Below are 12960 nucleotides of genomic sequence, written 5' to 3' on the forward strand. Positions count from 1 at the left end.
GGAAAATTCAGTAATGCTTTTCCGGGTTTGAACCCCCGAACAAAGGATTCATGCGTTCTAACCACTAGGTAAGCAAAACTACGAATCCGATTAATATAAAAGTTTCGTATTGGGATAGCTTTCTGTCGTTTCAGAACGGATATAAGCTATATAGTGCGTCTAAATGAGGCATATTTTTTGATTTAACTATGTCAGTAAGCTCAAAGTCAGTCTATATCAAAATAGTCAGAATACAGACAGTTAACAAAACTACCTATGCTATTTATTGTATATAAGATTTATAGATTTCCAAAAAGTCGATAAAACATAAATATAATATTAAGCGTTTTCTGTGAACAAATCTACCGCTTACATTTTCAATTTGGACAAGTACATTTGAAAGGATACCAAAATTGACACCGCTCAACAAAAAGTCCTGAAGTCGTCGCGGGAAGAAAACTCATGCAAACTCATTAAATTTTAACACGTTGCTTGAAGTAGGTACGGAAAACGATTTAGGGTAATTTTAAACCAAAAACACTTACCTACAAGTCCCTCGCAAAAGAGAGTTTGATCGTTTGTTACATTTTCACGTCTCACTATTCAATCGATGATTATGAAATTATGCATACACGTTGTTATGGGTACAAAAAACATCATAGGGTACCTAATAAACACGAACCTTTCTCTCACACGCGCTCGGAAAGTAGTTAATTATAAGGGTTTTAACTTTTTTTATTACTTGATTATAATATATTTATTATAGTGCCTACTTTTAAATTAATTTAGATTTACATACTTTGATAAGTCGTATGTTAGTTTATATCTCAATATTTAGTTTTTTTTTTTTTGTGTAAATATGTCTAACTACAGAAATGAATAAACAGTTGTTACCTGAAATTAAATATGTTGTAATAGTTTGTAATTTATTCGGTTTTTAAAATGATAACAGTACAATTCATATTCTTACTGGAACCTTTAAATTATATAAAACAAATATACTTTACAGACGTCTACTTAACAATTTGATAAATGCCTACAAATCCTTCTTAAAACAAATCATTTACTTACAGAAAAGGACGACTGTAAATATTTATTAACACTACAGCAATTGCCTGAAAACATAAAAATAATTGCCCAATTTGCAAATAACATAGCACAACCAATATATAATATGTTATAAGGCTCAAATTCGTTGTCCGGCTTAACAATAACAAATCATTACTTATCTATTTCAAACATTAAAAATAATAATCAAATATAACATCAATTAACTATAAACTCAAATACTTTATAATTGACTCAAAAAAACTTCATTTCGCTATTAAAAATGATTGCTTACGATCAAAAGTAAATCATCTTATTTATTCCTTATTACATTTTCAATTTACTACCTACGTCACGTTACTTTTTATGTGTATGTCGCCATTGAATAATCCTACGGAAAATTATTTTTAAGTTATTCGTTTCTGTCAGATAAATCGTTTTTTTTTCATACAATACAAAATGACTAAATTAATTATCAAATGACTTTTTGGACAAAATTCTTCTTAAAATTTAAAAGGAACTGAAAATTTGTCTTTTCTCGCTTAATAACGAATTGATCGTTCGATAATTTCATTATCAACAAGATATTTTTATATTATTGATGGAATGTTGTCTTCATTACTAAACAGAATAAAAGAAAAGTAAAACCATAAATAGTATATTTATAAAAAAAACTATTACTTACTTATTTTTTTTATATTTATACATCAACAAAGGCATGTTATGTTAGTACCGGTGCAATTCAAAAAAAAAAAAAACTTAATTATCTACGAATAAAATGTTTTAATATATATTATTGTTGTAATATCTGATATGGTCAAATCTTGCGACGGCAGACATCAATTCACATTCAGAATTGCATTTTATATAAAATATTAACAAACACAGAGTGACAACAATCACATAATGCCGAAAAGTTAACATTTTACTTCGTTATCTGTTAAAGATTTAAAACTTTGTTTACATTTTATTAAAATTGAATTAGGATCAAATATACAGATTATACAATAATATACCACAAATGAACTCAATAATAATTGTAACACAATTTGAATTCCTCATTTTCATTTACGATATAATTTATTTATAAAAATATATATTTCACTATTCGATCTATGTTAAACGTATCCATAGATCGACGAAGACTTCATTGGTTTCGTGAAAAAGCGAGTCATTTCGTCCTGAAAAACAATGAAAAAATTAAAAGTGATCTTTAGAAATGATCAAAAAAGTGGAATCCAATGTAATATGAACTACAAAAGTAAGTGCGGCTAAATAAGAGAATTTTGACTTTTGAATTTGACTATATATTAAATTTACTAAAATACTAACTTATCACCAAAAGCATCTGAGGATTATGCTTTTATTTTTAAATGAAATATTTGTACAAAGTTAATTATCTATTATGAACTCTAAAACTAGTTGTTACCTTGTCATGTCATGACAAAAAAACAAACTATTGATTGATAAAACCTGTTTTTCATCGTAAAATTTTTCTTACATTTGCCGCGCCACCCAATCTAAATAATCGTCAATTTACTGCATTGCTAACTCGGAATCGTCCCAATCAAACATTTATCACATTCGATGCTTAATCAACTAACACTGTTTTAAAATATCAAATTAATACTACTGAATTACAATAATTTTTTTGAATATTTAAACAATCTTGTTAACAATAAAAAATATCGTAGACTTTCTTCCGAATAAAATCAATTAATCGCTTTTCTTGCTTGCTTTTTGTAAGTCAGTTACATTTTATTGTTCTTCAGTAGTTTTTAAATTGATTGTCACATGTGTACATTCCAAAATACAATACGGAAATTTGAAAGTATACGGGTCCGCTAGTCGCTGGCTGAGAACTCAGGGCCGACAGCCGCGCGGCACGAGCTTGTAGGCGGTCAGCAGCAGCGCGCCCACGCACGCCACGCGCACCGACACGCGTGCACAGCGAGTACTTACTCAGGGCAGCCAGCGGCGCGGCACGAGCTTGTAGGCGGCCAGCAGCAGCGCGCCCACGCACGCCACGCGCACCGACACGCGTGCACAGCGAGTACTTACTCAGGGCAGCCAGCGGCGCGGCACGAGCTTGTAGGCGGCCAGCAGCAGCGCGCCCACGCACGCCACGCGCACCGACACGCGTGCACAGCGAGTACTTACTCAGGGCAGCCAGCGGCGCGGCACGAGCTTGTAGGCGGCCAGCAGCAGCGCGCCCACGCACGCCACGCGCACCGACACGCGTGCACAGCGAGTACTTACTCAGGGCAGCCAGCGGCGCGGCACGAGCTTGTAGGCGGCCAGCAGCAGCGCGCCCACGCACGCCACGCGCACCGACACGCGCAGCGCTCGTGTGGACAGCGACGGCGGCGGCACCCTGCACGTGACCACTCACGTGTATATATCATGCCAGTTACAAACATCGCGGACACGGATCATTTATTTTAAAATATGTTTTCTTCCTATATATTTTTCATGGTAAAAAATTTACTAAGAACTCTTACACATACAAACTTTTTTATTTTTATGTCTGCAATGATCAAATAATAAATTAATGTGCTGTCGATTTGGAGGGCGTTAGTAGCTACGACACAGTATTATACTATTGCAGTTACTATCGTATATATTGTTTATGATATGTTTAATTTGTTCAAAATAAATAAATAAAAATAAAATATATATACAAACATACACACAATATTTTAATTTGCACAAATTATTATCTATAATTATTATTGCTTTATTCTAATTTCTGACCGACAAATTCATAAAATATATAATATAGATAACTCTAGATATATTTTATTCACAAAATTATTTTAATAATTATCACTTACTTCATCAACGGGGTGATATCTTGGGGTCCAATTTTTCCCCAATGTTCCACAATACCGGCCACGTGACCGATGCCGACAACACCTACTATTCTACATGGTTCCCGACCTTTGAAATGACACCAAAAATTAAGCTATATCACTAATATAGTTAAGAGAAATTCAATGCATCAACCTGACATTGAAAGTTGACATCAAATACCAATATTGTTAAAAATTCTCGTTTACATTTTTATAGGTTTATGGAATTGAATGAATTAAATACTACAGAGTTATATAACTTTAGTTCCATAGAGGTTATTATATGTTATAAAAATCGATAAAGTTATTAGTTATATTAAAATAATACACGAAGAAATTATTTACTGTTCTAAAGAAAAGTATGCGTTTTATATTAAATTTATTAATGCCTATAGCGTATGGTAAGAATAAAGACAAACAAACAACTTTGATATTAAATTGATATGACGTCATTGGTCAAGTTCTAAATAATCAAAAGGGTAATATCATTCTGGATTCGTGAACAGATTACTTTTTAAAAATCTGCGAAGTTGTTATCGGAGTTGTTGGAAGTAATAATAATAATATCCTAGGACATTATTCACACACGGCCATCTGATCCCAAATTAAGCAGAGCTTGTACTATGGAAACCAGACAACTGATATACTACTGTCTTTTTAAATACATACTTATATAGACAATTACACCCAGACTCAGGACAAACAGACATGTTCATGCACACAAATGTCTGTCCTGGGTGGGAATCGAACCCACAACCCTCGGCGTGAAAGGCAAGTATCCACCAACCACGCCAACCGGCTCGTCACAATCAGTAGAAAATGAAAGGGAATGATATGGATGAGTAGTACAGTGATATAATTTTGTATTATAAATAAACATATAAGATACTAATGGAATATGTAAATCTAAGGTTTGTTTATCTTCACTCCTTCTACAATTGGACTATAAATACTTCGTAGTATCCTGCGAAGATAGATAGATAGATTACTAGAGATAGTATTATAAAATACGAACGCGGTTGTAAAGCAGCCACTTGTAAGGAGTGACATAGATACATATCCCTTTCGACGACAAAGACACGTTTCAGTGGTGGGAACTCCTCTGCCATTTCTTCTAACATATCTTCTAGCATCTTCTTCTGTTTACACCGTTCTACTTCTTCTAAACTATAAGATATGTATCATAGTTACAATAATTATTAAAATTAATAACGTCAAAAATGGATTTGTTTAATATATCATCATGTATATGATTGGTTTCTATGTATCATTGCACTGTTTTGTTTTATATTCCACATAAACTGGCTGAAAAAGTCATCATTTTAAAAGAAAAAATTGTACTACAAGCATTATTTAAAGAAATATAATATAAACTAATTATTATTCGACTATTTGTATATTATAGTTATATTTATTGCAAAAAATAAACAAATGTACCTGATATTCTGATTAGATGTGAGCAAGTGCCATACAAATCGTATCGTCTGTCCCCAGGATAAGGACGATATGGCTCTTTGTAAAGTTACATTTATAGAACGATCACCTAATTGGACGATACAATTTGGAATCTTCTTGGCCTGTCGATATAAACAGAAATTATTTAATGTTAGAGAAATGTTAATTATATTTTTTAGTTATGCTTAATAGAGAATAAGGTATCCATTAGATAGATAGTGGTAGTTAAGGTATGAGAAATAATGAACTTCAGTGAATTATTTATATAATTAAGTCAAAGATCGAAAGACATTTGACAATTGAGTCATTGTAATATAAGAAGGTTAGGTAAGGTCCATTTAAATTTGTTTATAAAATATACTAGTCTGTACATTTTCAAAATGGCGGCATTTGTGCAAAATTACATACTAAAACTTTAAATTTAAAAAAAATATTAACCTCAGCCATAGCTCGTCGAAACTCGCCTCCAGGAGCCATACCGAGTTCTCTCGTAATATGCGCTGACATGTTCAGCAGTAGAATGTACATCAGGCCATTAAAAACTCCATTTTGTGCCATTGTGGCCCTACAGACAACAAAATTGGATTATTTTAATTAATAACTTAATAGCTAAAACATATATCAATACAATAACCTTATAAGCGTATTTCGGTTATAACAGCACTCAACAGAGACTACACAACTATACAAGAGATGTATTAACAAGCATGTGCGCTATCTCTATTACTTCTCCTGGCTCGATACCAAGATTAGATCAGGAATAATGTGTTACAGCCGTAGAAGCTAGCAATTAAACACTGAGACAGTTCAACAATACCATATAACACCTATTATTCATTCCGCCCATCATTACTTAATTTTATATTTATAGTCATATTTCTGAAAGAACTAAAAACTAAACTATTCAAAACATGAAAAGTTTATACATATTTTATTAAAATTTATATCGATTTAAATTAAATAGGCTCAAGTTAATATTTTTTTTGCAGAATTTTGATTTCTCTATTTTGATTATTAAAAATTAATTGTTAATTAAAAATTAAATATGCAATTTATAATAATCACATTCTGTTTGACCCCTAACTGCTTCCTTATCACCCACTGTAGCACTATGAAGTATGTTTATCGTGTAGGTACATATAGCCACAATTTTAAAATCATATTTACAACTTAGATGTGATTTTACCTTATCTTAGCTATATTAATATTCTTAGCTTCTCTCAGTATAATTTCTTCATCGAGTAATAAGATATTAGTTCTTTGATCACATAACTCTACCATCACAATGTGTGGACAAACTTTTTGTATCACCTAAAAATAATAATAAGATTGATCAGAATTTATTTAAATAATGTATATTGCTTATTTTGGTAAATGTACAAGTACTTTAATACTGTACTACTCAACCTACTTGAATAATGTATTTCGATTTTTAAATAAATAGATATATATCAATACAAACCTTTGAGACATCCTCTTGTGACTCTAAACTGAAATGAGCAGTTCCTACCAAATACACCTTGCCTCCATCCGGAGCGTCAAGCACTGTTACTGTGCTTGGCAATCCATCTTCTGACTGTTTGGCTACTTCCTCAGGTGAATCTCTTTCATTGCCTAGAAGGTATATACGATTTTGTTATTCAAATATAATTACATATGTTCTCAAAAAAATTGTAAAATATGTTCATAATAACTTATGAACTGAATATTTTATTTCATTTCATTTAACTATTTTCTATATATTTTCTATACATCTATTTAACTATATTTCAGTGAATGATTTTTACAATGTCTTTTGTTACATTTGGATAGTGTATCTTATATATTATTATGGTACTCCATTAAGTATTCGATCAACCAGACAAGCGCCACAGATAGACATTGATGTTACTGGTAATATGTGTGCACTAGATAAAAAAAATTAATTAAATTAACATCAAATCTTAATTTAATATAAAATCTGATTAAAACCTAAGGGGTTAATTGCAGATATATATAAAAAAAATTAAATTAAAACCAAAATAAAACATTAGGTATATATAAACAAACTCCGTACCTTCAACATTACCTTCCGCTATAAGATCTGCTGTAACATCTTCTGATAATATTTCTTTTGCTGGATAAGGAGTAGATGTAATAAAGTTAGGCCTATCTGAAATAAGATAATGCTTCTTTATATAACATATAATAGTTATCCACTTGTTTTACTAAGCATAGTATAAACATCAATATTTTTTAATTCTACAATCTATTAGTCCTCAATATGATATAATGTATCTCTATACAAAAACTTACTACAAAATGTCTCGCTATTAAGCTAGGCAATTTAACGGACATCCAAACCAACAACTCCACATTTAAACATTACCAACAAGTTAAATTAAAAATGGAATACAAATTATATTTACTTTTCCTAGCATTTTTCCTCTTCACCATTTGTATTCACATATAATTCAATTAAATGTGTTACATGTATGTACTAAAGCCACGAGACGACTAAATCTTATACTTCAAGAAACCATACAAACCACTGGCAGCACATTAATACCCTGATATAATATAACCTTGCCAACTATTGATGACTAATTATTAAAACATGATCTTATTTACTTATAAGCTGTGTGTTTAGTTAATATTAAGATTTTTTTAAATTGGTAATTTTAAGCACTAAATGATTATGTTATTAGGTTTTTTTTATAGTGAAATTCTAAGATTATTAAGTTAAATTGTTAAATAGTAAATAACTTTACCACTATTTGATGTATTTTGATTCATGTTTGTGGGAGCATCACCACCTCCTTCCTCAGCTTTTAAGAACATTTGACATTCATTAACAATATCACATTTGACTGCTGGTGGTTTTGAAGGATTGTTTACAAGCAGCTGTTCCCTTTCGGCGTTGGAATCCATTTCGCAATTATTTCTGCGAAATATTTACAAATACAAAAAACTAAGTTACAAGGTTTTTTTTTTATTTTATTTTAATACAGAGACTATGAATGTGGTGAAATGTAAGTAGTGACGAAATGAGTGCTTACGTGGTGTAAGTACGACAATTATGAACTAACAATAACTTTAATAAATAATATTAAAAGTTTCATTTTCTGAGAAAAACTATTTTTAGTTGTTTGGTTCGAACCAAATAACTTGTCATGAACAGAAACCACAAGCCTAATGAATTAATAATTAAAAAAAACAAGTCAAATATTTGCGATTTATAATTATACTTTTTTATCAGATATAGTATTCATTTTCACCTTCAATATTAAGTAAAGTAAGCATACCAATATATTTATTCTATATTAGATCTGAAATAATACAACTGTTGCTTTGATTTTGTGGCATTAATCTAAAAAAAACTGTGTTTCAATTTTAATAATTCGACATGTTTTAAGTGACATGTCGACCATAGAGTAGCTAAGTTTTGACTTTTGAGTTGAGTCTTTTTTCTATGGGATAAAAGATTCGTAATAATCGTAGGTGTTCTATAACTTATAAATGCACATATGAACGCAAACGGATGTGCCGTTGAACATAACTTCAAACAAATACAAAAAAACTATGCGCCTCAACCACTAAAGGGATAACCAACCCCTATAAAAAAACCTTAATCAACCCAAAATTTGATATACGAATTTCAAATGCAATCCCATAGTTCATATAAGAACGCACATAAATGTTCTCGTTTTCTAAATTCAATCTATTTTAATAATACAAACAATGGACATCTAATAATTTCTTCTTAACCCAATACCATCTCAACTGTCAGACAAAATTTAAAAATAATTTAACCTTACAACTTACTGGGTTTCGCTTATAATATAAATTACTTTTAAAATAAATTTAATAATATTCTTAATAAATCGTTTTCTTAAAACATTATTTTGGGGCTATGTCTATTAAAAAAATATAACGTTATCTATGGGTTGTTACATCACTTCATCGAATTCGGAATTTGAGATTTAATTTTCCGATTGTATTTTAGGTTTTCTACTGTACAGTTCCATTTTCAAAGGCTCATAAAAATCAAAATGAGCGCCTGGAGACAAGTAGGACTTAAGTAAGACTTTTACTTGAAATACATTATAATAGTTTTATAAATTTCTTCTAAAATATTATACCTTTTATTAGTTACATAAACTACTCCAACATTGCTGCAAAAGTTTTGCGGCGAGCTTTAAAACCAGAATTACGAACAGAGGCATTACGACGAGATGACTCTCACGTTCGTATCACACCGTGGGCTAACGGCAAGCCAGCACGTAAGTAACAAATCTTAATATATATATATATATATATTTTAAATAGGTTATAATTTAAGATTTTAGAAAAACAAACAAAAAAATTAAACTATGAATTAAAAATAAAATTCAAAATATAATCGTTACTTCATAGCTGAAATAAAAATTTTTTGTTATTTCAAAGAGTAAATACCTTGTTATAAATATTACTTCACCTCTCATTTTATGATTAATTTTTCAGATGAAAAGGACTAGTTAATTGTAAGCTAGGTGACTTCACAGGTTTTGCATAAAAGTTTTCTTTTACAGCATGTTGTTCTAAACTAACATTATATAGCAACCACTATTTTATAAGCTGGTTCATGTTTTATATGCCTGGAGTGTGTCGACAGCCAAAAAAGTTAAAGCTTAAATTAAATAAAGTTTTGTGATGATAGAATTAAATGACTAATATTTAGTAAAATGTGTGAGTTTTTTACTCTTTACATCATATATTTGCATCTACTTATATTTTGTTTTACTCCAATTACAGATTTAAAAAAACAAGCTGCCAAGTAGGTGATTACAATATCTGAAAATTCAAGAAAATCAAGCATGAATTATTTAATTGTATAATAGTCTTACTGTAATAAACATATACTAAAATAATGTTGTTTACTTAAAGGATTACTTGGAAAATTAAATTGTTAAATCACACATACTTTTTGATTATTTAATTAAATACTTATTTATATTTTAGGTAATAAATTAAGAAGTGTAATGTAGTGTAAAATCACATTTAAATTGTGGCATGGTAGTGTAGGTTTTGTACCTCTTGAGTACCACACATTACTTTTGAATATAAGTGTTTTTTTAGTACTATTACCTAAATTACCAGAACATCTTAGGTAAAATTTTCAAAAACTTCTGTTCTGTTTCAACTTTGTTTAATGAAAATGAAATAAACATGAAAATAATAAGGAAATTTTTATTTTATTTTATTTTTTAATCTTCTTACTTTTACATACAAGTTTGCATCCTTTACTTGGTTTATTATATTTGTACCTAAGGGAGCTTTTGGGTCAATACTGTCTAATGATACACTATGAAATTGGCACCCTTTCTTGAGTTTCTCTATACCATTCCAAGCAATCATAATTCCATTATCAGTACAAACTTTAGGAGGAGGTCTTACTACATTACAATCTAACAGATTCCCAACATTTTGTAAAGTTTCAAAAATATAATTATTACATGCAACACCACCTGAAACCACAATAGTTTTATTATCTTTTAGTAAATTATTTTTATTACAAAATAACACTGCTCTTTCTATTCTGTGTGCTATATGTTCTGCCATGACCATTTGTAAACCTGCACAAAGGTCATTTACTTCTGGAATAATTCTGTCTGCTATTGCATTATGTTCAGTCTCTTTTCTCAGGAGATGTCTCAAAAAAGTATCTTGAATACCACTAAAACTAAAATTACAATCTCTATTTCTTATTAATGGTATTGGAAATGAAAATAATTCAGGATTATTGGAGCCTTTTGCGGCTGTTTCAATAGCCTTTCCTCCAGGAAGTTTAGAGTAGGCTGGAATATTTCTAAGTTTCATTCTCCTCGCAGCTTTATCTAAAACTTCTCCTGGTGCATTATCTAAAGTACCTCCCAATAAGAGAAAATTGTCTACATCCTTAACAACTGTAAGCAAACAATGTCCACCAGATATTAACACTGCTAAAAATGGAAATTCTATTTCATGAAACATTCGAGCCACTAAAGCATGGGCTTCCATATGATGTATTGGTATTAATGGTTTATTGTGAGTTTTGGCTAGATATCTGGCATACTTCACGCCTATTTGTAAACTGATTAATAAACCAGGTTTTATAGTTACAGCAATTGCATCAATGCTGTGTATGTTTAGGGAAGCTTTCTCTAAAGCTTCATTTACCGCTAGATCAATATTTTCCCGATGCAAATCTCGTGCGACAAGAGGATTAACACCACCATATCTTAAATGCAAGACATTTTGTGAGAAGAGCGACTCTCCTAATATATCTTTCTTTCCACTTACAACAGCACAGCCTGTATCATCACAAGATGTCTCTATGCCTAAAATAGTACTACTTTGGTCATAGCTAAGCTTTTTTAGATTTCCTTTTAATAGTTTTAGGCCAAAATACATTTTTAATGTGCTGTTTTCTCTAATTTTAAAAGATCTCAATAGAAAATACATCTTGAAATATTGTTTTATTTTAATTCACAACACGACTTTAATGATGATCATTACTATTATTTTTATAGGGATGTAAATAATTCAATTATAGAAATCCGACATGGGATTATATTTAAAAACGCGAATCATAAAAGGTATAGTTTTATAAGAAATAAATATTTTACTACCTATTATATAAATATTTTAGTACTTTAAATTTGACAATCTTAGCACTTAAGAATTCGTAATTGACAGTTGACAGTTGACACTTGACACTAGCTAGCAGTGTGCAAATCGTAGACAGGAAACTAATAGACGCAATGACGATTTCCTTCTCACGCACACACACAAGAAAGAAAACGAAAATTACGTTCCAAATGGTTTAGACACAATAGAATTATCAAATCTTTTGTTCCTTATCGCGTAACCAGTTTTGGGGTTTGTTTCGCTACTCAAGTAGCGAAACAAATTTGACAGTTGTGCGTTCGTTGTGTTTATTGTTTAATTTTTGCTTATATTTATGTTAGAAAACTATTCTGATCTAGTGAAAAGACAGAGAAAGAATTCTTATATCATATCGTAGGTTATACAATGGTGCATTATCGTATTATTTCATGTTAAAGCGATAGCAAGCAGAAAATTGCTGGTGCGTGTTTTCACGCGTAAGTACGACGGCTTGGTCCCTAAATATAGTTTCTCAGTAATGTTTATTTATGCCATAGCATGACGGAACCTTATATTGCATTAAAATCCTGAAGATAATAGGATTTTTAATTTTTTATCATTCATAACCTATAATTATTTATCATGTAAGTGCTGTCAGCGTCAGCTAAAAATGTCCCATTTTCGATAAAAAATATCGACTCGTCGACAATGTAAACAAATAAATACGGAGTCCAATAATAGGCTAAAGTGCTTCGTTATATATAAATATGTTATTTTAATTTATTAGCTCCCCTATTTATAATTTCCTAATGACTACATTATTTAACATTCTTCAAGAATTTATAATATTATTAGATTCCGAGTCAACAGCTTAACATAGAAATATATGTGTCAACTATTCTTTATTAATAATTTAATTGAGTGTTTTAAATTTCAACATGAGGAGAATGCTGAAAGATGCTGAAGTACTATTGATAACGGAACCGTTGATTTGTTTGTTTTTGTTTCCGTTATGAAAAGT

General features: G+C 30.4%; 3 protein-coding genes across 10 annotated transcripts; 1 reads left to right on the forward strand and 2 right to left on the reverse strand.

Annotated features, from left to right (window-relative positions):
- Positions 1 to 1670: 1670 nt before the first annotated feature.
- On the reverse strand, positions 1671 to 8755 carry LOC126768678 (traB domain-containing protein-like). 5 transcript variants are annotated; one of them, XM_050486928.1, is made up of 11 exons: positions 8618 to 8755; positions 8084 to 8256; positions 7390 to 7485; positions 6796 to 6947; positions 6520 to 6644; positions 5772 to 5898; positions 5316 to 5455; positions 4894 to 5045; positions 3861 to 3966; positions 3286 to 3400; positions 1671 to 2207 (listed from the first exon to the last, which is right to left on the reverse strand). In XM_050486928.1, the coding sequence occupies exons 2-10, from the start codon at positions 8241 to 8243 to the stop codon at positions 3286 to 3288; spliced, it is 1173 nt and encodes a 390-aa protein (XP_050342885.1). In that variant the 5' UTR covers positions 8244 to 8256; positions 8618 to 8755; the 3' UTR covers positions 1671 to 2207. The 5 variants fall into 5 exon arrangements, with proteins under 5 accessions (XP_050342885.1, XP_050342886.1, XP_050342884.1 ...); XM_050486929.1 differs by having other exon boundaries at positions 7402 to 7485; positions 8591 to 8747; XM_050486927.1 differs by having other exon boundaries at positions 8591 to 8747.
- A 488-nt stretch (positions 8756 to 9243) lies between these two features.
- LOC126768757 (protein stunted-like) lies at positions 9244 to 10222 on the forward strand. 4 transcript variants are annotated; one of them, XM_050487049.1, is made up of 4 exons: positions 9244 to 9393; positions 9465 to 9595; positions 9816 to 9856; positions 10107 to 10222. In XM_050487049.1, exons 1-3 carry the CDS (start codon positions 9365 to 9367, stop codon positions 9827 to 9829), a joined length of 174 nt encoding a protein of 57 aa, XP_050343006.1. In that variant the 5' UTR covers positions 9244 to 9364; the 3' UTR covers positions 9830 to 9856; positions 10107 to 10222. The 4 variants fall into 4 exon arrangements, with proteins under 4 accessions (XP_050343006.1, XP_050343005.1, XP_050343004.1 ...); XM_050487048.1 differs by having other exon boundaries at positions 9816 to 9844; XM_050487047.1 differs by having other exon boundaries at positions 9816 to 9835.
- Positions 10223 to 10338: 116 nt separating this feature from the next.
- LOC126768672 (tRNA N6-adenosine threonylcarbamoyltransferase, mitochondrial-like) lies at positions 10339 to 11976 on the reverse strand. The gene has a single exon (XM_050486916.1). The coding sequence runs from the start codon at positions 11793 to 11795 to the stop codon at positions 10542 to 10544; it is 1254 nt and encodes a 417-aa protein (XP_050342873.1). The 5' UTR covers positions 11796 to 11976; the 3' UTR covers positions 10339 to 10541.
- Positions 11977 to 12960: the final 984 nt, after the last annotated feature.

This window comes from Nymphalis io, chromosome 5, assembly GCF_905147045.1.
Source record: "Nymphalis io chromosome 5, ilAglIoxx1.1, whole genome shotgun sequence".
Lineage (NCBI taxonomy): Eukaryota > Metazoa > Arthropoda > Insecta > Lepidoptera > Nymphalidae > Nymphalis > Nymphalis io.

What these genes read in the sequence shown, in the direction of transcription:
- LOC126768678 (XM_050486928.1), bottom strand. Translation starts at nt 8,243, where the DNA reads ATGGATTCCAACGCCGAAAGGGAACAGCTGCTTGTAAACAATCCTTCA. An exon ending in ATTAATATAGCTAAGATAAG is followed by an intron (nt 5,899 to 6,519) that starts GTAAAATCACAT and finishes TGTTGTCTGTAG; the next exon opens with GGCCACAATGGCACAAAATG. An exon ending in TTCGACGAGCTATGGCTGAG is followed by an intron (nt 5,456 to 5,771) that starts GTTAATATTTTT and finishes TTATATCGACAG; the next exon opens with GCCAAGAAGATTCCAAATTG.
- LOC126768757 (XM_050487046.1), top strand. Translation starts at nt 9,365, where the DNA reads ATGAGCGCCTGGAGACAAGTAGGACTTAA. An exon ending in TGGAGACAAGTAGGACTTAA is followed by an intron (nt 9,394 to 9,464) that starts GTAAGACTTTTA and finishes ACCTTTTATTAG; the next exon opens with TTACATAAACTACTCCAACA. An exon ending in GGCTAACGGCAAGCCAGCAC is followed by an intron (nt 9,596 to 10,106) that starts GTAAGTAACAAA and finishes CTCCAATTACAG; the next exon opens with ATTTAAAAAAACAAGCTGCC.
- LOC126768672 (XM_050486916.1), bottom strand. Translation starts at nt 11,795, where the DNA reads ATGTATTTTCTATTGAGATCTTTTAAAATTAGAGAAAACAGCACATTA.